The sequence below is a fragment of the Artemia sp. Qi Xiang Cuo genome, chromosome 19, assembly GCF_049724085.1.
Source record: "Artemia sp. Qi Xiang Cuo chromosome 19, ASM4972408v1, whole genome shotgun sequence".
Taxonomy (NCBI): Eukaryota; Metazoa; Arthropoda; class Branchiopoda; order Anostraca; family Artemiidae; genus Artemia; species Artemia sp. Qi Xiang Cuo.
This window is the reverse complement of record NC_142812.1, coordinates 55,965,977-55,989,572: the sequence shown is the minus strand read 5'-3', so window position 1 is coordinate 55,989,572 and position 23,596 is coordinate 55,965,977. Positions and strand designations below refer to the sequence as shown.

Below are 23,596 nucleotides of genomic sequence, written 5' to 3'. Positions count from 1 at the left end.
GCCCAAGTTGCCAAAATATGTTTCCAAGGTTTCATATTTCGTAGACAAAAAAGTCGAATATGGGGCTATATTTTAAAGCCATGTGATTAAGAGTCTGACACTCTACTGATCGAGCTGGCTTCTATGTAGTTGATGTTTTTGATGCTAAGTATATAAAAATTAACTGCTTTCTCCTTAGCTTTTTTTCCGGATTTTACATGTATAACCAACTATTATATAAGATCCCACGCTATTTAAAGTTATTCATATCCTTTTGAAAACTACTTAAGCCTTATCTTTGCATGAGTATTCACTTTCACTTTGTGGTCTTTCACTTCCACCTGGTCGAGCAAAAATAATAAGATCTATCTCTCATTATTTTCTCCGAGTTTTAGTAGCCTGATTTCTAACTGTAATTTCTTAAATAGAAAGTCTTCGGGATTGGTTTTTGCGTCTTTTGTATGGAGTATGGTCACCATAATTTAGATCTTCTAATCGTTCATATTATAGCAACTAAATATTATTTCTGGAAATTAGTTTGTAGATTTGCAAAATTTTATGCGAAGTCTTCAATGGTATAACAATACACTAGGAAATATACCATTATGATAATGAAGCGAAAATAGCAGATTCAACTTAGTTGGGCCTTTGATTACTGCCCAGTTTTATCCAGGTACTGTTAAAATCTTATAAGGTTTAAATTAAGATATTAATTAGGATACTCGTCATTATCATCATTTTATTTAAAAGCCGTCACAAAAAAACTGGGCAAGACCCAGAAAAGACAGTGTAAAAACTAAGAAAAACAAAAAAAGAAACAACAAAAAGACAAACATGCTTTGACAAATACGAACACGGGACAAACAGAAATAACCAAAGATGGAAAGACTCCTTTCCATCTTTCCAAAGATGGAAAGACTCCTTTCCATCTTTCCAAAGATGGAAAGACTCCAGGAAAGACTCCTGGCATTCAGTATAAAAATCACGGAATACACTTCTCAATAACCCCACTACCCCAGTTGGATTTACAAATCGATACTTTCTCTGCCGAACTGAGTCACTTGTTCATGTTTGCAGTTCCATTAAATACGCTGCAAATTTAAGATAAGGGTGATGAACTTGCTTTCAATTGTCACAGTTAAAAAAAAGGCCAAACATGAGCAAGAGCAAGTAGGGCAAGAACTGCTAGCAAGTAGGGCAAGAATATAAGCAAGAGCAAGTAGGGCAAGAACAGCTAGCAAGTAGGGCAAGAACCTGAGCAAGAGCAAGAACTGCTATACTATTATATAACAGAGAACGGTGAACTCTACTCAGATACAAAACGTTTGAAGCTCATGATGCATACGCAGCCCAAATCTTACTAGCATAATTTTTCAGTGTCAGGTTTGTAGCTTCTTTCAGGTTTCTTCCAATAGGTATATCCAGGTAAGCAAGGCTGCTAGCCAAAGGAACTTCAGAGACAGATAGAATTATTGAACTTTTACTTCCTTTATAGTTAAATGGTGGAACAACTGTTTTATCAGTTTTAAGACTCAGAATAATGCGCTCAGTCTCTTCTTGGAGAAGTTCAAAAGTCAAAGAACATCCTTGGAAAGTGTAGAAAAGGTTTCAGAAAGTCATCCGCAAACGTAACCAGTGAGAGATCAACTCCTTTGAAGATAAATATACAGTTCAACTTATCATGAGCCAGGGGCGGATCCAGGATTTGTTTTAGGGGAGGGGCAAAATAGGTTGATCCGGTAAACTTGCGTTAGGAGTACGTTTAATTAGCGCGAACTTGCGTTAATTAAGTATACTACACTACTTTAGACTACGTTAGGGGGGCGTGCCCCCTCGCCCCTCCCCTGGATTTGCCACTGTATTGAGCACCACTAACACAATTATTGAACAAAACTGATGAAGTCAAAGCCCCTTGGCGTACACCTTATAGGATCTGAAATAGGAGACTACCATCTTTAGTTTTAGCTTCCAGATTTCTATACATATATCTTAGACAAAAAATTACCGCAGCATCAGTACCTTTCATATGGGCCTCAAGCTAAATCCACGCAAATATACACGAGTCAAAAACTCTTGCGACATCAAGCGCACATAATGTCAAGAAAGCCACTTCAGTATTCAATATCCTTTAGCACATTCCTACGTAGAAAGGGAGCGTGCTCTCTACCTAAGCATTGCTGGCTGAAGATTTTTCTTCAATGTCTCTTATCAGGAATGACTCGAGGAGCTTAAACGTAGTACACGAGACGGTAACGGGGCGATAAGAACTGCTCAAGAAAGCGTCCTATTTGCCCTTTATAAGGAATGGAGATATTTTTCAGACACAAAATTGCATAGGGACTACATCATGGACCAGCATCATCTGAAACAGTAAAGCTAGATGTTGCTCAATTAAAGAACCTGCAAGTTGCAGGTACCTTGCTGAAATAGAATCAACACCAGAGGAAGAATTTATCTTTAATTTTGAAATCACAGCACTTGGCGACAAAAACAGGTAAGATTTCATCTTATTTGAAAGAACAAGGTCTAGATGGTTTTTTTTTTCAAAAAACTCCCGGGTGCTTTTGCTGGGTGCACTGAACTCACTCGCGAAATATTAAACCCACTTTTTTCAAACAAACTGGTAAGTTGGGCTTTGGCAGGCTTGCTATACTTCCAGAATTTGGACGGGTTTTCAGCAATTCGGATCACATTTTTCTGGATCTATTTTTAATCAGGACAAATTAATTAGGATAAATTAGTTTAAATTAGGACACTGTTTTCTATTAGAAAGTTTGAAAATGTAACTAAGTACTCTTACAATAATTTAAGGTTTACTTAGTTTGATTGCTAAGTAATTATGTAGATTAGACAGCATTTAAATATTTTTATGATATATTATATATGGCTGGTTCGTTGGCCTCGTTTCTTCCTTCATAATTCGTGATGTGGGGACTAGCAAAATGTTTGAATTGGATACAACCACCGTACAATCAACAACTATTACAGATCCACATTACACTTAGCTGAAACACTCCTAGAGTGTTTGGACCGAGCCCAGATTTTTCTGAACATCCCCAAAAATTAGGCGGCCTAAAATGGACATCTGTCATGTTTTCCGTCGTTAGAGTCCTTTCCAAAAATCCAAGTTCAAATATTCTAGTTTCATTTTCAAAGTGAAGATGAACGTTTTCAAAACTAAAATGACTTGAAAATTGAACAGCAAATGGAATGTGTTAGCGTTGACTTTTGGTGTACCTCTTAAAAAAAAAAAAAATCCAGCGCCACACAGGTCGTTTTCTCATAATAGTGGTTTTACCTTACCTTACAGTGGTGCAGGCATTTTGTCTCAACAAGCGAAACAAAGATACACAAAATACTAGGTTATACTAAATCACAAATGATATGCTAAAGGACTTTTCAATATTCTCTCGAGTTTAAAACAATTTCTTTTAATTAATAAGCTCTGTTGGAATTTTGGGATATTCGTTATGAAATTACCGATTTAGAATGAATCAGAACATTTATATGAACCCTTGACGCTTATTGGCAGAGTTGTATTATCTGAGTTTTAAAAGATTTCATATAAACCATCATCACTGGAAATTAATACAAAAATGCAAAATTAATTAATTAATGCAAAAAAGAGACATAAAATATGCACAAAACCCCATTACTTAGTCAAAGCTTATAATTACATAAACTAGCTTGTAAAGGAATGTAGAACCTAAGTAAGTTATGAGACCACGAGACGTAGCTTGACGTTCTTAGACGTCAAAGTTTTTCTAAGGATAAACCAACCAAAACAAACGCACATCATTGGTGACATTGGTGACCAATCGTGATATGTCAACCATTGTCAATTTGTCCAATGGTGATATGTCCAATGGTGACATTGGTGGCAGACATATCATAAAAATAGACTCTTCTTTTATCCGTTGCGGATTTTCATGTGCCGAGTCAAATTCGAGCTCTGTGCGAATGTTTTTTTGCATATTTCGCATTCATATGGTTTTTCACCATTATGAATTCTCAAATGATTAGTCAAATTACACTTTTGAGTAAAACTTTTGTTACATATTTCACATTCATATGATTTTTCTGTTGAATGAGTTTTCATATGCAGTGTAAACGTATTTTTCAGAGAAAATTTCTTTTTGCATGTTTCACATTCGTAAGGTTGTTCTCCACTGTGAATTATCATATGTTGAGTCAAATAATATTTTACAGTAAAGTTTTTATTACAAATTTTGCATTCGTACGGTTTTTCTCCGCTGGAGATTCTTATATGCTGAGTTAAACTTCTTTTTTGAGAAAATCTCTTTTTACATACTTCACATTCGTATGGTTTCGTCCCACTATGAGTCCTCAAATGTTGAGTTAATTTACCTTTGTGAGCAAAGCGCTTTTTACATATTTTGCATTCGTGTGGTTTTTCCTCACTGTGGATTCTCATATGCTGCGTTAGATTACGCTTCTGAGAAAAGACTTTTTGGCATACTTTACATTCATGTTGTCTTTCATCTTTGCAATATTTACAATGTCTATGCAAATTGCATTTAAATGGTACGTCTTTCATGTATATTTCAGAAACAGTGTCTTCTTGCAGAGCCTGATTAATAGAGACTGTTTGACGATATTCGATATCTGAAAAAAGGAAAAAACCATTCAAATTGTCTTATGGATAGATTTAAAACAACACATGGAAGGCGAATTTCAACCAAACGACAAGTACAAAACTATTGAGAATAATCTAAGAGCAAAGAATAAATATTTTAAATACAAATGAACAAAAAAGTAATAGATGTCAATGCATTTAAACTATCTTATGTTTCAAAATGACAAATATTTGCAAAACTAATCTAAATAACATAATAAAATAATGATATTATTTGTTATACTACATAGATAAATAACAAAAAACTAAGAACAAAAATAGCTGACAACAATAAAGACATTAAGATATTGACATTGTTTTAACATTGTTAAAAAGTTTTAAATTGTCATAACGTCGGAGTTACGTCCACAGTATTTTTCCTTTGAATTTCGTTTGATGGTTCTCTGTCATGGAACCTAACAGCTGCTTGTAACTTTTAAAGGATTTCTCCAGTATAAACTATCAATACCGTACCCATAATTTTTTCCAGGGGGGGGGGGGAGTTACACAAAAAACCCTCAAAAATGCATACAAAATTTGTTTATATCCATTTTTTGTTAGGTTTTTACGAGTCAGAAAAACATTTCGGGGGGGGGGGGTTCAAACCGGGTAACCACCCCTGGAAACGGCCCTGTAAACTATAATACTTCCCAAAAAGAGATGGTACACCCCCAGCATTCTTGAGAGCCTGGCCACGACCCGACACTATGTTGTAAAAAACTTCGTTCGATCATGAAACGAATTACCGAAACTATTTTTTTATGCTCCGTGAATCAGTGACCCCAATTATTTGTCTTGTTTAGAGTAAGGGTCACAGGTGTTTCTTGTAGGGCAAGCCAAAAGTCTAGAAACTCCATAATGTATACCTAGAGGAATTTAGGGAAGAAAAAGAAACATGTCGGATGCTTTGCCCTCAATCAGGCATTGCAATCCGACCAAGGGACAAGTATCGAGAGGTCAAAACTCATTTTGTTTGCGTATAAAAAGTTTTTTTTTGTGGAAAAATGAGTCAATTTCGTAAACCACCTCAAATCCCGTCCACCAAAGAGTGGAGCCTTTCAGAATAATGCGAGGAAATAGAAAGTGATCTTAAACACCTCGCTCTGTATAGCAACCTACGATTGCTTTCAGAATGAAACGTTTCGAAACATAAGTTTGGGCTGAAAGAAAAAAAAAGTTATTTGTGAATAAACACTGATCATCTAAAAAAATTATCTTTTTTAAATCTAAAGACATGTTTATCAGTATTTAATTAAATAGAAAAACAAGTTTTTTTTAACTGAAAGTAAGGAGCAACATTAAAAGTTGAAACGATATTTTAAGCTTTAATCTTCCCCGTAGTAGCATAATATTTGTAGGCATGAATATATAATGAGTCGGAGGTAATAGGCTTGAGATTGTTTATGCAGGATTTTGACTCTTGTTGATAGAAGAGCGTCGCCAAGTGCGGTAAATCATGTTGTGAACCAGATGGACTCACGATTTTACAAAGCCTCCATTCATCAGCAGGTCCCATGGGCTTCTTGCTGTCCGGTTCTAAGCTGGCTTAAGTACTTCGGTGTAGACTTGAGAAGATATATGATTCCCATCCTGCACTGGTATCCGGGATTATTGCTTTTCCTAATGCCACAATATTTTCAATGATTTGTAGAACATGAAAATTGGAACTTGGAATGTTACGACGTTAAAAAAATGACTATCGTATCGACAGTTTGACTGACGAATTCAGACGATTCGAACTGGATTTATTAGGAGTTTCAGAAACTCAAATCCCAGGCGTAGGAAGCGTGAAATTAGGTGACATTAGAATTTGTTTACTCAGGAAGGAAGGATGGGATACATAGACAGGGAGTAGAGCTCATGATGAATAAGGAAGCTGTTAAGTCTTGTTTAGGCTGGGAAGGTATTAATAATAGAACACTAATTGCTCATTTTATGACTAAAAAGTTCAGGGTATCAGTTTTAGTAGTTTACGCCCGTGTAGAACCGACTGACGGAGATCCTAGAGACTCGGATGAATTTTACTTACAGTTACAGGAGCAAAAAGACAGGGTCCCAGGCAGAAATTTGGTGTTTTTACTAGGGGATTTTAACGCCCAGGTCGGTAGAAATAGAGATAGATGGTATCCTAGCCTGGTTGAATTTGGTGTAGAAAAAGAAAACAGTAATGGATACAGACTTTTGCAATTTTGTAGGTATAACAATCTAGTTATAACCAATACGGTGTTTGGTCATAAATTGGCTCATAAGTTAACATGGTATTCACGTGATGGTAAGACAGCAAACATTATTGATTATGTTATTGTAAACCGAAGACTGGCAGAATCAATACTAGATACTAGGTTATAAAGGGGTGCTGTTATTGAAGTTAGAAGTAAATACCACCATCTAGTACTGTCTAGGGTTAATCTAAAGCTGAAATTTAGGAAGGGTAACTACCTCCCGGGAAGTTATGATTTTGGTAGACTCCAGGATGAGAATTTGAGGGAAACTTTCCAGGAACAGTTGAATACTAAGTTTGAGAGTTTAAAATTTGATAATGTGGAAGATTGTTGGAATAATTTTAGAAAAATAATTTTTGAAGTTGCTGAAGGTGTATTAGGGAAGAAAGCTAGAACTGCAGCTAAGAATATTAGTGAAAAAGCTTTATGTTTAATAGAAAGGAGAAAGGACTTGTACAAGAATTATCTGAGTGATAGATCATATGAAATAAAAAGGAATGTAAAGAAACTGGAGAAAGCATCAAAATATGAACTAATGAGGTGTGAAGTGGAGGCCATGCACAAAATTGCCGAGGATCTGGAAGATGCAGCTAGACGGCATAATAGTAAAATATTGTACTGGCATGTTAACAAATTGAGAGGGAGAAGTCAGTCCGGACTTGGCCCAGTTAAAGAAAGGAATGGTGCCGCAATTAGCGATAAGGAACAAACTAAAGAGAGATGGGCCAAACATTTTGAGAATTTGCTTAACCGAGATAGAGTTGCAGGAAAAGATACAGAGGAAAATGAAAAAGTTTGTGATACCTTGGATGTGAAGGAAGATTTGCTTTGTGAGGAGGAATTAGCAACAGTACTAAAAGGATTAAAAAATAATAAGGCTCCAGGTGCTGATAGGGTGGTAAATGAGTTTCTTAAATATGGTGGCTCTGAGGTTAGAAATAACTTACTGAAGATTATGAATATGATTTTTGAAAAAAAGGAAGTACCTAACGATTTTAGGAAAACCTTAATTAAGCCACTTCATAAGAAAGGTGATTAAAATGAGTGCGGTAATTATCGATGCATTTGTCTGGTCTCTGTAAAAAAAAAAAAAGGTAAAGGATGCGGCACTAGACCCTTAAGGTCCAAACCGGCGGTGCTGATCTCTGTTTCGTGGCCCTTCAGCCAGGAAGTGCAATGGGGGGCTGGGGGCCAGCCAACCTATGCTTTCGCAAACCCTTCCTGTTAACCTTCCCCAGATTTCTCCAGGTACCCATTTAGAGCTGGGTTGACTCTGGCTAAGCTTACAGGGTCACACCACTGACCCGCGTCCCAAACTAAGAAACTGACCACACCAGGGATCGAACCCGAATTCACGGATTCTCAGCCCAGCGCGCGTCCACTTAGCCAGAACGGCCAGAACGGCTGGTCTCTGTTGGTAGTAAATTACTTAGTAATACGATACTTTTTAGACTGAGAGATGCCGTAGACAAAGTTTTGAGAGAAGAACAGTGCGGTTTTTAGAAAAGGTGAGGATGTGTCGACCAAATATTCACTCTTAGGCTAATAATTGAGAAGTGCCTGAGTTGTCAAACACTTTTGGTTCTCAGTTTTATAGATTATGAGCAAGCGTTCGATTCTGTTGATAGAAGAGCTTTAGTAAAGGTTTTTATCTTTGTATGGTATACCAGACAAATACATTAAAGTGATTAGTGCTATATACGAGAATAACACTGCTGCGGTTAAGGTAGGAAATGAGGTTAGCAGCTGGTTTTGTATTAAATCAGGAGTTAAGCAGGATTGTGTTCTACGCCCCTTTATATGGATTATTTTGATGGACTTTGTTTTAAGGAGCACAGGAAAGGCAATGGGAGACCACGAAATCAAACTGGGAGGAAAAAGTCTCCTAGACTTAGATTATACTGATGATTTAAGCATCCTAGATGAAAGTGTGAGCAAAATGAATGAAGTTTTAGAGGTTTCGTAAGTTCAGGGTGCTAGAATAGGTTTAAAAATTAATGTTAAGAAGACTAAGTCGCTAAGGCTAGGAATAAGTGAAGATGAAACGGTGATGTTGGGTAATGAAAAGAGTGATCAGGTGGACAGCTTCACTAACCTTAGTAGTATTATTAATAATGAGGGTGGGAGCAGTAAAGATATCCAAAGTAGAATAGCCAAGGCTCAGGGTGTTTTTTCACAGTTAAAAAAAGTTTGAAAGAATGGAAAGATAAGTCGGCAAACGAAGATTAGAATATTAGAAGCTCCAGTGATGACAGTGGTCAAATATAGCTCTGAAGCATGGGCGCTCCGAAAAGCGGATGAAGATTTTCTAGATGTTTTCCAGAGAAATTGCTTAAAGATTGTTCTGGGTACCCGGCTGATTGACCCTATTTTAAATAATACGCTGTACGAAAAATGTGGTTCGATACCAATCTCTAGGGCTATAATGAAAGAAAGGTTGAGGAGTAGTAGTTGCTCCTTACTTTCAGTTGAAAAAACTTGTTTTTTTTCTGATTGTTTTCAAATAATGCTAGGAAATCTGGCTTTACCTCCAAGGAAAAATCTCCCCCTCACCACAGAAATATCCTCTGGATAATTCAATCCCAGTAAAAATCTACCCTAGACAATCATTCTTAACATCTCCACGCGTAAAATTCAGTCGGTAAAGAGAAAGCAAGACATGTAGGAAAAATTTCGTATAGGAATTCTGGCGAATTCCCCCAGTGTAAAATTTCTCCAGAAAAGTTCCAACCCTAGAAAATTCTCCCTGTGCAAAAAAACCCTAGAAGAAAATTCGTTCTCCCTTTCCCACCCGAAAAATATGTACATACTTCCCAATAACAAACACTATACGTAAACAATGGGCAAATTTCATAATTTAAAAACCTTTCCCAGGGGCTGAAAGGAATCACGTTATCACCAAAGGCATATTGGGCCTTTCAACTATGCTGAACAAAATAGGTATCTCAAAATTGTGATCGAAAGATTTTGGGAAGAGTGGTAGCTGCCTTCCAATATTTTTGGTCACTTAAAAAGGGCACTAGAACTTCTAATTTTCGTTCAAATTAGCCCCATGCCGATGTTCTAGGACCACTGGGTTGATACAATCCAACCTGAAAAAAAAACGCATCCGTGATCTTTTTTCCTACAAAAAATACAAAATTTCACATTTTGTAGATAGTAGGTTGAAACCTCCACAATAGGGTTCTCTGATAGGCTTAATCTGATGGTGTAATTTTGATTAAGATTAGATGACTTTTAGGGGGTGTTTCTCCCATTTTTGAAAATCAGGCAATTATTCTCAGATTCATAGCCTTTAATAGGTAAGACTAAACTTAATGAATCTAATATATTTGGAATCAGCATAATAAAACGATTCTTTTGATGTATTTATTGGTACCAGAATTCCGTTTTTTAGAGTTTCGGTTGCTATTGAGCCGCGTCGCTCCTTTTTACGTTCGTTATCAAGAACTGTTTGATAAAAACAGCTTATTCGTGGGACATATTTCCTACATATTTCCTAGAAAAAAAAAACATACAAAGGAAAATTTCCTACGACAACATTAGATATAAAAAAACAACAATACAAATCAAAATAATCGCACGAGAGGATGAAAAGTAACTAACCGCAGGCAAGCTTCTTCTTTTAGCTTGGTATCCAACTTATTACAAGATGTCGATATATCAGAAAGATAAAGAACCAGTTCTCACTACTTTTTTGAAGATATGTCTGAAAATTCCCTGTTCGACACACATTGGAGAAGTTCTCACTACTTTTTTGAAGATATATCTGAAAATTTCCCTGTTCAACACGCATTGCCAGCCCAGTCTTGATGCAACCTATTGCCCAAAATACTTGATAAATTCAATTCAAAATTGCCCAAAATACTTGATAAATTCAATTCAAAATCAACGGTTCATTATATATTCGAATAATCTTTCAGTGCGTATGCCAACGAGGCAGATATAAAAGGTATTTACAGTAGCGAAAATACAATGCTCTAATATCCTTCATACTATTAAGGCATTGTATTTAATAGAATGTATTGTATTACTGCATACCTGTATTACATAATTGTATTATATATGTAATGCGTAACTGTATTACATAATTGTATTAATTCACACTGTATTAATACATAACTAGCATTAAAAATGGGTGCAAACATGATAATAAAGATTGTAGAACCTGGTTGCGATGTCTACACATATGCAAAGAACAATACAATTTCCAATACCTTTTATAACCATTTATACGTGTAAGGCTGCCTTCTCAGGCATGGTGCACTTACATGCACTATAGATATGGTGCACTTATATACACCATAGCTGCTCGAATAGGTCTCAACTATGGTTATAGAACAGATTAGATATCAAACATAGTCTAAGAATAAAATAAATATCATTACATCATTACTTCCAAAATTGAAAATTGTAATGTGACAACAAACAGCATGATTCCTCACACTAAATATATATATATATATATATATATATATATATATATATATATATATATATATATATATATATATATATATATATATATATATATATATATATATGTTTTTCGGTGATTACTCATCATTATATATGATTAATTTACGATAATCATTAAATACGATTAATTACATGCATAAAGCTTTAAAGCCCTAGTACATTCCTCGTCTAAAACGTGATTGATGATGATTAATTACCGAAAAACCGTCACTAAGCCCCGTGCTTGGCCGTAATTAATTGGAGTCATTTGATAGGGAATACATACTCGCTAAAATCAGCTGGTAAAATCAACTATGTGAGCCGAGCCCTTTAGTGCCAATAAATCATATTTAAAAGAAATAATTTCATGAGCAATAGTTTATGGTGATCTCTACGTCTCAGAACACATACCAATATCATCATTGATTGCTGAATCAAGCTGGTAAATATTACATTCCAGCTTAGGCTCAGTAGAGTTAAATGAAAGAGTATCTTCGTTAATATCTAGTTGATCATGGCATAAATATGAGATATCTGTCCTTAAACACTCATCTTCGGCTTCTGAAAAACAATAGGATATTAAAAAACAATCACATGCTCAAAAATTGGCAACCAACGTGCATTAATAACATTTATCACTCTATTAAACAGCTCACAGAAAAAACGCACACACAATTTATACATACATACATACATACATACACACACACATTTGCCATATTAGTTCCTACTACTTTTACCCTGATATCCTATTCTATAAATCAAAGGGCGGCAAAGAGCTCGTTCATGTCGTAAGGCGGAGAATTTTTTATTACACCAATGATCTTGTTTGATATACGGTCAGTCGAAGGAGCACCCATAATTATTCGTAAACAGTTCCTTCTGTAAAATCTAACAAATTCTCCTCCGTCTTTCAAAGCACCCAAGTGTCGGAACAAATCATGACTGAACGCCGTCATCATGGCAGCTTCCATTACTCTAATCGAAGATTTTACTTACTCCATTACTTATGATTCCATAAGTTCGAAGTTCGACTCGTTCGAAGATTTATCCTCCTATTCTTCCAAGCTTTTATTTAACTATAAAGTCTTAAAAAACTAAAAGATTTAAAGTATTATTTTCTTTTGTCCTGAAAAGACTATGTCAATATAAAACGAACATAAATTAATTTAAAAAACTTTTTCCAGAAAATAAGTTTTTCAAAGAAAAGTAAAGAACTTCATTAAACAAAAAATGAACATCAATAATATAAAATAATCTACCAAGCGTTAAACTACCGCAAATCAGCATCGATAAATAGTTAGGGCTCCTATTTGCATACTGGGGAAAAACTTTCCGTAACGTTCAACAACATACAGTCGCTTAGAAGTCTGGACACAAACAATAGTGCTTAATTTCGCTTCACATATGCTCTAGATGACCAGAGATAGATAACTTGATACCATTCGCCAGAGACTCTGTTTCCTTACTGTCAAATCCTCTATACATTTATGCTATTCTGATTTGGTTATATTTCAAGAGAAAAAATAGCCCCGAAAGTTTGAACACAATACCCTCAGTCGTGCTTGGGATAGTGCTGAGATGCCTTATTGGGAATTAGCATTATCACAGTGCATTTTGATTTAATCTTATGGCAAAATTTAGTTTTTAAAAATATTGGGCAAATGGGAGGGGGGTAGGGGAAGGGGGACTAGTTGCCATCCAATCACTTTCGACTATTAAAAAAGGCATCAGCCCTTTCTATTTTCAATCGAATGAGCCCTTTTTGAAGTTCCCACGACAACTCCTTCGATACGAAGTGCCCTGGTCTAAACAACAACAACAACAAAAAATAATACATTATACCTACATCGACCTTTACTATAAAAATGTCAAGCCTTCCAATCACTTTCGACTATTAAAAAGGGCACTAGGCCTTTCGATTTCCAATCGAATGAGCACTTTTGGAAACAGACAACGCTGTCTACAAACACCTTATATGCCACCAGGGCATAAATTACAACCCTTACCCTAAGGTCATTCTCAAAGACCTAATTTCCAGAACTTTCTACTACGTTGAACAAAATGACTATCTGAAAATTTTGATTGGATGTGTGTGGAGGAATGGTGGGCGTGAGAGGGAGGTTAGTTACGCTCCAATCACTTTCGACTATAATGAGCTTTTTTTGAAGTTTCTACGACAACGTCTTCTTTAACAACCTTATATGCCCCCAGGGCATAACTTAAAACGCTTGCCCTGAGGGCTGTGCTGGAGTATCCTCCTCAAAAACGTATTTTATGTCAGGAAATCAACTACGCAGAACAAAATAGCTAACTCAAAATTGTGATTGTAGTTGGGGAAATGATGGGCGTGGGGGGGGGGGTAGTTGCTCTCCAATCACTTTCGACTATTAAAAAGGGCACTAGCTCTTTGAATTTCCAACCAAATGAGCATTTTTTAAAGTTTCTACGACAACACCTTCTATTCAAATCTTATATGCCTCCAGGGCATAGCATAAACCCCTTGCCCTGAGGGTTGTGGGGGAGTGTCCTCCTAGAAAACATATTTACTATCTGGAAATAAATTACGCTAAACAAAATTAATATCACAAAATTTGATTGGATGTGTTTGGGGTAAGGAGGGGCCTGGGGGGGGGCTATTTGCCCTCCAATCACTTTCAACTACTAAAAATGGTACTAGTCCTTTGAATTTGAAATCGAAAGAGACTGTTTAGAAGTTTCTATGACAATGTCTTCTATGAGCCTTATATGCCCCCAAGTCATAACTCAAAACCCCTGCCTTGAGGGTTGTGGGGGAGTTTCCTCCACAAAAACATATTTTCTATCTTGAAATCAACTACGCTGAACAAATTGGCTATCCCAAAATTTTGATTGGATGCGTTTGGGGGAAGGATGGGCGTGGGGGGGAGGCTAGTTGCCCTCTAATCACTTTCGACTATTAAAAAGGGCACTAGCCACTCCAATTTACAATCGAATGAGCCCTTTTCGAAGTTTCTACAACAACTTCTTCGATACGAAGTGCCCAGGTATGGAGAAAAAAACAACAAAAAACAAACACATTGTGCCCACATCGTTCTTTACTTAGGCAGCGCTAGCGCGCTGCCTATGATAAGCCCTTCCATATATATATATTGTAAGCACGGTCCATAGTAAAAACACGGAATTTGCCATGACACTAGACACATTTCTCAAAGGATGTTTAATTTCCATTTATATCGGTATTGAAAGGTTTCAGGACTTGGTGACCAAGAATCTCAGAGTAATATTACAATGCGTTTTCAATTAAAAGTTTTGAACTCAAGTGATTATATCTAAGCAACATAAGGTATTATATTTGGAACAATATGAGAATCCCCATGTGAATAAAGATACACGTATAAAGACAAAGACTCTCAAGTTTTATAATAGGATTGAAACTTTTTTTTTTACATGAAAAGCAGAATTTCAATAATAATTGCTATATCGCTTCTAGAGTGGGCTTACAAACAAAAGAAAACTTATGTTTGGCTTATTAATAGGTACAGGAATGGACATATAGAACTTTTAATCAGAAACATGCGAAAAGGAAGAGAATATTTGGGAAAATGGGCCTCCGAATGTTCAGATATCTAAGTTTCCCTCCAAGATCCTAAATTACCTTCATAATTTGCCAATTTTTTTACTGACCGTAGCTGTACGTTTCCTCTTTTTAATATCAAAACAAAAACAATGAATGATAAAGATACATAACAAAAATATCACCAGCAGCAAAAAATAGAAATATAGTCACAAAACCGGATGAAGATACTTTCCCCGCTTAACTGGTGAATCAGAGTCGTCCTGTGATGGCAAAGAGGGTTTGATCGAAAAGTGGGTAATACGAGACCCGGAGTTCAAACCCAGCTGTAGCAACACCCTGCTGAGCCGACGCAAAGGACATTAGTAGCGAAAAAGCAGTTTGCCAACGAATAAACCAGAAGAGGTATGTGATGCCCTTTCTCAACATTTTGCTAATATTGGCGTAAATTTATCTTCCGATATTGTACCTTCTAATGATGATCAACCTTTGGAGTTTTTTTTTATGAAGACTCCATTTGATATTTCTATGTATATGAAATACTTTTCACGGAACCAAGTCGAGACAACTATTTTTGGGATGAAAAATACGTCGGCCGGTAGTGATTCAGATAATCTTCTTGTGGTAAAAACATCGTTTCCTTGTATTACAGATGTTTTTACTTGCCTTATTACTGTGAATTTGAAACAGGGAAGGTTTCCTGATTGCTTGAAAGTTGCTAGGATAACCTATTTTTAAGGGTAGTAATCAGAACGATCTTGGAAATTATCGGTCAATTTCGGTCTTACCTGTTATTTCTTGCGTTCTACAAAAGTGCATTAACCCATTAACGACCAATGTTCCCATTCGGGAACAGACAAGACTGGATTTTTTTTTTTCTGGTTGTATAGTCAGTAGAAGAGTGAATTTTTGCTCACCATAGTTTTTCCCGATGGCAAAAGCGAAAACTCAATTTTTCTCATCTCCAATATTTTAATGTAAGTATTTTTTGTATTATGTCAAAAAAGGCCAATTTTTTCAGTTTTAGTAATGCTAATAAGGGATGTGTTTTAGTCATCAAAAAGAAAACGATGATATAGGACTTTTGTTTTCTAGGTAGCTCTGATCTCTTTTTCATTTCTATGGAGCGCAACGACAAATAAGAAATAGTTTTTATAGTACTAGTTAGCACTACTTCTTTTTGTTCCCAATTGGGACCATTGGTCAGAACCTGTCTACCTGCACTGCTGTTCGGCTTTGGAGCGTTCATATTTTGTAATTTATAAGTTCCGGATGCTGGTTATAGGAGTTAAAGTGCAGTCCAGCAACTTATTTAGTGATGTTTAGGGACTTGCCCGTGGTACGATATTGATGACACGCTTCTTTCTAGATGAAGTATACAACCTGTCTCTCTGTAAAAGAATCTCTTGCTGTCAGATCAACTCTCTGATGAGGAGAGTGACGGTGAAACTATTGACGTTGCTGTGATTCCTCCCAACTCAGACCCTGTTAGTGACGAGGAGCAAGAGGATGAGGACGATCTTCAAAACCTGGAGGGTTTGCCACCCGATGTCGCTGGTACTTTGGAAGTCCCAGTAGGAGGTTTAAACAAAAGGGAAGATGGAGCTAATCTTTCTAGTTCAGAGGAAGACGTTCCTTTAAGCCTCATGACAAGGAAAAGGGGAATAACGCCTGTAAATAATACGACTGCGAAAGCCCATGTCTCTTCTCTGCTCCTAAATGGAAAAAAAATCAAAAGGCAGGACTTATTGATCATGAGCATGTCCAATAAACTAGAGAACGAGCAGGTGGAACTCCTAAGAAAATCTGAGTTAGAAATTCTTTGTGAATTTTATGACGGAGATATCGGAACACACATAATTCATGAAACATGGCGGTATGCGACACAGCGCAACGACCCTTCATTTACAATAGATTTCAACAACTTAGACTCTTTTGTGGCCATCATGTTTCTATCAGGATACCATAAGCTGCCAAGTGAAAGATTAGACTGAGCCAGATTAGATGATGTTTATACTCCCTTGGTCAGAAAAGCGAAGAACAGAAATAAATTCAAAAAAATTAAGAAGTACTTGCACTTTGCAGATAATGAGAATCTGGATACGGTTGACAAAATGGCCAAAGTCAGGCCTTTGATTGATCTGGTAAATAAGAAAATTCAAAAGTTTGAGATTTTTTGTTCTAAGTTATCAGTGGATGAGCAAATAATCCCCTTTTTCGAGAGGCATAGTTGCAAGATGTTCATACGAGGCAAATCAATAAGATTTGAATATAAGGCTTGGATACTTGCATGTAGTCATGGCTTCACCTTTCATATTCAGATGTGCTGCGGGAAAACTATCGAGCAAACTATTTGCCCACTTGGTTCATGAGTTGTGACATCTTTGTTGCCTGTTATAAAAACACCAGCCCATCATGACCTCTTTTTTGATAATTTCTTTACTAGTTATGGCCTATCTGTTGACTTTCGCCATCTTGGATTCCGTGCTACAGGAAGTGTGCGAGAAAACCGACTAAAAGGGTGTAACTAAGAAGACTCAAAAAAGCTAGAAAAGCGAGAGAGAGAGGCTACAATGACTACAAATCCACAGGAACAATCTTGGCAGTAAAATATAAAGACAGCAAGGCCGTTTATGTTGCCACTAATAATAATTCTATTGAACCGCTACACCTAGCAAAGAGGTTTTCATCTACAGAGAGGAAGAGTATAACTGTCAGCCAACCACAGCTCATCAAAAATTATGACCAAGGCATGGATATTGTGGATCTTCTTGTTAATCTGCTGTCGGCTTATCGGCCAATTAAATGTGGAAAAAAGTGGCACTGGATTATAGGATAAAACCTTCTGTGTACACGACTTTTTTCTTCCTGAAAGTTTCATTGTCATCCTCACGAGGATGATGAAAACGGAAGAATCAGCCAGCTTGATATCATTAGAAAGGTTGTCAATGGATTTTTAAGCAATGAAACATTCCATGTACCGAGTTCCACCCCAGGCAGCTCTGGCACTTCGAATATTTTCCCCAAACAATATGCGAGCCACTCTCTTGCCATAGCACTTAAGCAGGAACGCTGTGTTGTTTGCAAAATAAATACGGGATTAGAGTGCAGAGTTCGTCTTCATCTTCATGAATGTTTTGAACAATTTCATGCTTAGTTCTGTTTTCACTTACTTTTCTTTAACATAAATGAAGTAGAATTTATAATTTTTTATCCCATTCCCGCCCAATGTTTCCAAATGGGAACAAGTTGCTAAAACATGTTGTTCTGTACTAAAACCTAAGTTACACTCCCAGCAGTCGATCCTGTAAAGCTCTTGGAGAAATTTCATCTGTATCTTGCCTTGGGCGTTAATGGGTTAACGCTAACCATTTGGAACTGCATAAACTGTTAAATACAATTCAATTTGGTTTCAGGAAGGAAAGAACTGCAGAGGTGGCATTATAATATATAATTTCGGTAATTATTGGAGCTCTTGATAACAATCTTGTTATCAAGATTAGCTGTAGTAGCTGGGTTGTTTCTGGACTTGATTAAAATACTTGACACTGTTGGTCAGCAAATGTTATGGCAAAAATATGAATTTTATGGATTAGGAGGGCTACTTTTGGCTTTGCTTCGTGATTACCTCCAAAAGAGTGTCCCCAGGGCTCTGTGTCAGGCCCTACTCTTTTCTGTATTTTTATTAATGATCTGCTAAATGCTGCAACAACTACTTCTAAAATAAGGGATTTAGTCAATCCTGCACCGTCTAGACCCAGGATAACTACCCCATTATTTACTAATGATGCGACATTGATGTATGTTGCTTCAACTGAACAACTACTTACCTCTACCATTAATGCAGCAATGATCAAGACATGTCTATACTTGAAGGTAAACTGGCTTGACCTAAATATAAGTGAGTCTAATTTTGTTATCTTTTCACAGTCTCAAATTATTATTCTTGGATTACTAAAATACCTTCATCAGAGGGAATTATTAAGCAGTTTAGGTCCGGGATCATTATTCATGAATATTTATCATTTAAGCACCATGTAAAAGCTATTAACAAAATATTATCACGTAATTCAGGGATAATCCGTCAATTGAAACGTGCTTTGTATGGCTTGGTACTTTCCCTCCAATACTTCGCCCAATACGTTCTCTGCAGAAAAATGCCATTAAATCATTTTGTAGAGTCGCCAACCGGAATTCGGCCAGGTGAGTGTATAGTATAATTAATATAATACCTGCAGTTGTATTGCGTAATTTTTATACACTGGTTTTTGTGTGTACGTATTGTAATGGGTGCCTTCCAGACTGTTTTACAGGAATATTTCGTGACAGGTCGAATGTTTTTTGTCACAACACTCAGACAAGTATCTGAGACACGTAACTCAGATACTGAGGTTCCTCGTCTAGTTTCAAGTAGGACTGCTTTTCAGCTTTGAAACTGAAAAGCTTTGGAATGCTTTTTTATTTATAGAGGGGCGAAGTCATAAAACAAGCTTATCCCAGGAATCATATATCCAAGAGGGGCGAAGAGGGGGCGAAGAGGGGCGAAGTCAATGGCTGATCCCTTGTACCAAGGAATCAGCCATTAGTCAATTTAAATGTGAGCTACGTGTGGAGTTGCTTGATAAGTATGCTTCCGAAACAGATTGAGACTGGAGGAATTAAAAATGATAATAAATGTACAGATATTTTTGCTTCGGGATCATGATATGTAGTTTCATTGTGTATGAAATATATATATAAGTATTTTTCAGTAACCGGTTTCACCCTTCTACTCTTTATATAATATACTTTGTTATTCTATAATACTTTGTTGTTATAATACTTTGTTTACATATTCTATATACTTTGTTATTCTTAAAATATACTTGTTATTTTTTTCTTTCTTTTTGTTAGTAGTACATCTTCGCCAGTACACATAAAATTGCGGCATCTTCTCAAACAGAATAACCAGCAAAACAAGTAGTATGCATTAGACGCTTATTACTAAACTAATTTTAGCAACCAGTCCTAATTTTTTTTTTTAATTACATAGAAAAAATGCAAGGAAACACCAAAAGCTAGATGGCATTGATTTTTTGGCCGATATTATTGCCAGTTTTCACTATTCTTTGGCCTCACTCCTAGAAGGACATTAAAAATCTATGCAAAAATCGATTTTTGCTAATTTTACGTCGATTTCTTAATGCTAAATCAAATATACGTGAATCCATAATCTTATTGGTTTTTTTAATAGCTCCTCCTTATCTTTAAAGATATTTACTCTGAGGGACTGAAAAAAAAGTACAAGGGAGAGCTAAGTGAGTTTCTCCGTAAATTACTGTCCTTTCATTTTATTTGCCCGAGTAAAACAGGTCAAATCGAAATGGCAGATTTTAAAATCGATTCTTAATGCAGTAAGAGCAAACATGACAAGAGAAAACAGGAAAAAAGGAAAGTGGGGCTTTCCTTTGGGAAAGAGTTTTAAATGCAATTTATGGTCTCATTTTAGCTGTAGGAAAACCAAGTACTGAAGTGACTTGAAGAAGAAATTTGTGTTCGCAATTTGTGCGCAAAAAGATTATCCAAAAACCTGTATTCTGTCTAAAATGAAGTCGAAAAATAACAGTCAAAACAGCCAAATGACAATGAGAAGAAATATGATTAATTTAAAACGAATACTAGTCTCCTGAATGAAAACTTGTTGGCAAAATCACCGATCATTCCTGGCGTAGAACCGAGAATTATGGCTGCTACAAAGTATATAACGGTGGAAAGAAAAGACTGCTCAGGTCCTGACCTGAGTTGTCTTATATGTGACAAACCGATAAAAAGACATGAACAGGGGGGACAACTGCCCCTCCCAAACCTCGGTATAACAAATAAACACGGTTTTGAATTCTTATGGTTGTGGTGCAGGCCTAAGAGGCTACCTAAGAAACTGGCTACACTGGTGATGTGTTGTTTAATATCAGTCCCGTCGAACTTGTTGTCGAGACCTTGTGAATTACTTACAGCATTGCACGGACAATCAACGATCCTTGTATCCTAATGCTGGTATCATAATGTGTGGCAACTTTAATTATTTGGATCCTAAATGACTAAGCAATTCTCTGTAACTTAAGCAGGTTTTCACACAAAACCTAGAGGGGTTTCACCCCTCTACTCCTTATAGAATATACTTGTTATTTTTTTTCTTTTTTTTTGTTAGTAGTACATCTTCGCCAGGACACATAAAATTGCGGCATCTTCTCAAACAGAATAACCAGCAGAACAAGTAGTATGCAGTGTATTAAATGCAATTTATGGTCTCATTTTAGCTGTAGGAAAACCAAGTATCGCCTTAATTCCAAGGAAATTGTTTTTATTCTTATAGGAAGACTTGTGTGCCCTACAAGACATGAGAATGTGGACAATCTGGCAGGCTTGATTCGCCCTCGGGTGAAGTTTTTATATACAAGTTTTATTGAAATTTTGTGCTGCTGTTTATTTTTTTACCTTTTGTTTTGTGTCTTTTTTTTTTAACACTGACATGCTCATGTTACCTCCAGCTATTGAAGTGAATAAATATATTCTATCCTATCCCATACTATGATGGATCAGAGGTGCCAATTAAAAAAAATCGTTTGTTTTTACAAAGACACAACAAAATTCTTCATTCAAAATCAGGAGCATCTGGAGTTCTGGACATTCTTTTTTGGTAATAATGCTCAAAAATACTTTTTCAAAATCTAGAGAGAGGGGCATATTTTTTCAATTTTTCTTGATATGAAAATACCTAATATGGGGGGAAGGAGCGGGAAATTCGTTTTTGCTACTCCCTTAATCGGTACCCCTTGGATGCCCAGGGAAAGAGTTTTCTTAACCAAGAAAAGAAAAAAAAAATTACTAAAGTTTAGTTTCAACTAACAATACACTGAACATTAATTGTCACAGTTACAACTGACTGATCAATCTTTATCAGATAATATCATTAACACGAAGTGACTTGCAAAACATATAGGCTACTTGTTAGCAAAGTGATTAATCTCTCATTAGCTAACTGACCAGTTTCATAATAAGGTGACTAAATAACAAGTACTGCTGCATGCAAATCGTTACATAAAATTTCATGGCTTTGAATGGCTGAATTACAAGCCAAAGTGACAACTCTGTCTTAAACAATAGAGTTAATACCTAATAAGCTGATAAATTAAGCAGTACTGTTGTTTGAAAACCATTGCAGAAAAACTTGATTATTAATTCACATGAAGGTTAATTAACAGCTCGTGAAAAAAAAAATTCAAAACTGAAAAATATTTAAAACCTAAACAGTGGATGTTTCAAGAGCTGGGAAAATTTACCAGATTCCCAAAAAGATTTCATACCCAAGAAAGATTTTAATTTATTGTCCCATGAGAAATAAACATATGCTATGTGTCTATAACGGGTATTTTTTGTTGGGGTCAAAAAACAGTTTTTTTCTAAGCAATCCTAATTTCCCTGAAACTTTTGGCCCAGTGCCCTATTGTAAATCTTAAATTTTTCTTCCATTAGGACTACTTGCTGAGTACAGAATTTTATAGCATAAAAAATACTGGAAATCAAAATAATTTTCATATCTGAAACAATAATTACGATTATGTACCGTCATGTGATGTTTTCAAGCACTTTAATCCTACTGGATTTTACAATTTCGAAATAGGATCAAAATGAAACCACAGCACCGTCACTGGTTTTTTTTTTACCCTCATCAGGTTCATTTTATTGTGCGTCCTAACCTTATTTTACTACTCTTATAACGCTTTTGACCTCTCTTAGATACATTAAGAATATGAGTTAGGAAGGTCCATGAAACTTTTGAGCTTACCTTCTTTTGTGTTTTGAATCTGAAGAATGACCTCTTCACTCATTTCTAGAACTTGTTATACAGCTTCACAAATGCTTTTCCAAAAAAAGCAAAGTTGCTCGCAGTAACACTTCTGAATTAACTGAAAAAAAAAAAAAAAAAAAAAAAAACACTTCTCTCATAGATGATCAGCAGTAAACGAGCGCTGAAAAAACAAACACAAAACACTCAAAATTTTTCTATAAAAAAAAAGGTGGATTTATTTAACACATAATAAAGTATGACTTTTCTGTAAGACTTATAACGGGCATTATTTTCTTGGTTTTCATCAAAACAAAGCCTGATTTGCAAAAGTTATTCTGTTTTATGCTCACTGTAATAGGCATATTTCCCAAGAAGTATCCTGATTCAAAATTTTCATTGGGCCCAAAACTTTGTGATTGTACTTGGTTGTATTTCTTCTGTTTTTATTTTATTTTTTCTTTAATTCAGTGTTTATGATAAAAAAAAACTTGATTTACATTGTTAGGGATATGTTCAGTGTTGCAGTAGCCTTTGATTAGCTTTATAATCATCAAAACAAAGTCTGATTTACAAAAGCTACTGTGTTTTATGCTGATTGTAATAGGCATATTTCCCAAGAAGTACCCTGATTTAAAATTTTCATTGGGCCCAAAACTTTGTGGTTGTACTTGGTTGTATTTCTTCTGTTTTTTTTTTTTAAACTTAATTTACACTTTTAGGGCAATGTTCAGTGTTGCAATAGCCTTTGATTAGCTTTATAAATTTTTCTTGACTGTCTAATAAATCCAAGAATTGACACCTCCACAGAACTTTAAAAAAAAGTGTACATACAAGCAAATATTTTTCTTTTAAAGAAAACACAGAATATGGATAGGTTCCTTAAAGATACTCTCAAAATGTGTTGTGTTCTTATTAGT

General features: G+C 35.8%; 1 protein-coding gene across 2 annotated transcripts in view; it reads right to left on the bottom strand.

Moving 5' to 3' along the window:
- Window positions 1-704: 704 nt before the first annotated feature.
- Window positions 705-23,596, bottom strand: part of LOC148941023 (uncharacterized) — a 111,505-nt gene continuing 88,613 nt past the window's right edge. For both annotated transcript variants that reach the window (XM_089104825.1, XM_089104826.1), the window contains exons 2-4: window positions 22,677-22,797; window positions 11,707-11,856; window positions 705-4,605 (exon numbers count right to left, since the gene is read on the bottom strand). In XM_089104825.1, coding sequence (XP_088960951.1) covers window positions 3,890-4,605; window positions 11,707-11,856; window positions 22,677-22,719 — 909 coding nt within the window. In that variant the 5' untranslated portion in view covers window positions 22,720-22,797 and the 3' untranslated portion in view covers window positions 705-3,889. The remainder of the gene's footprint in view (window positions 4,606-11,706; window positions 11,857-22,676; window positions 22,798-23,596) is intronic.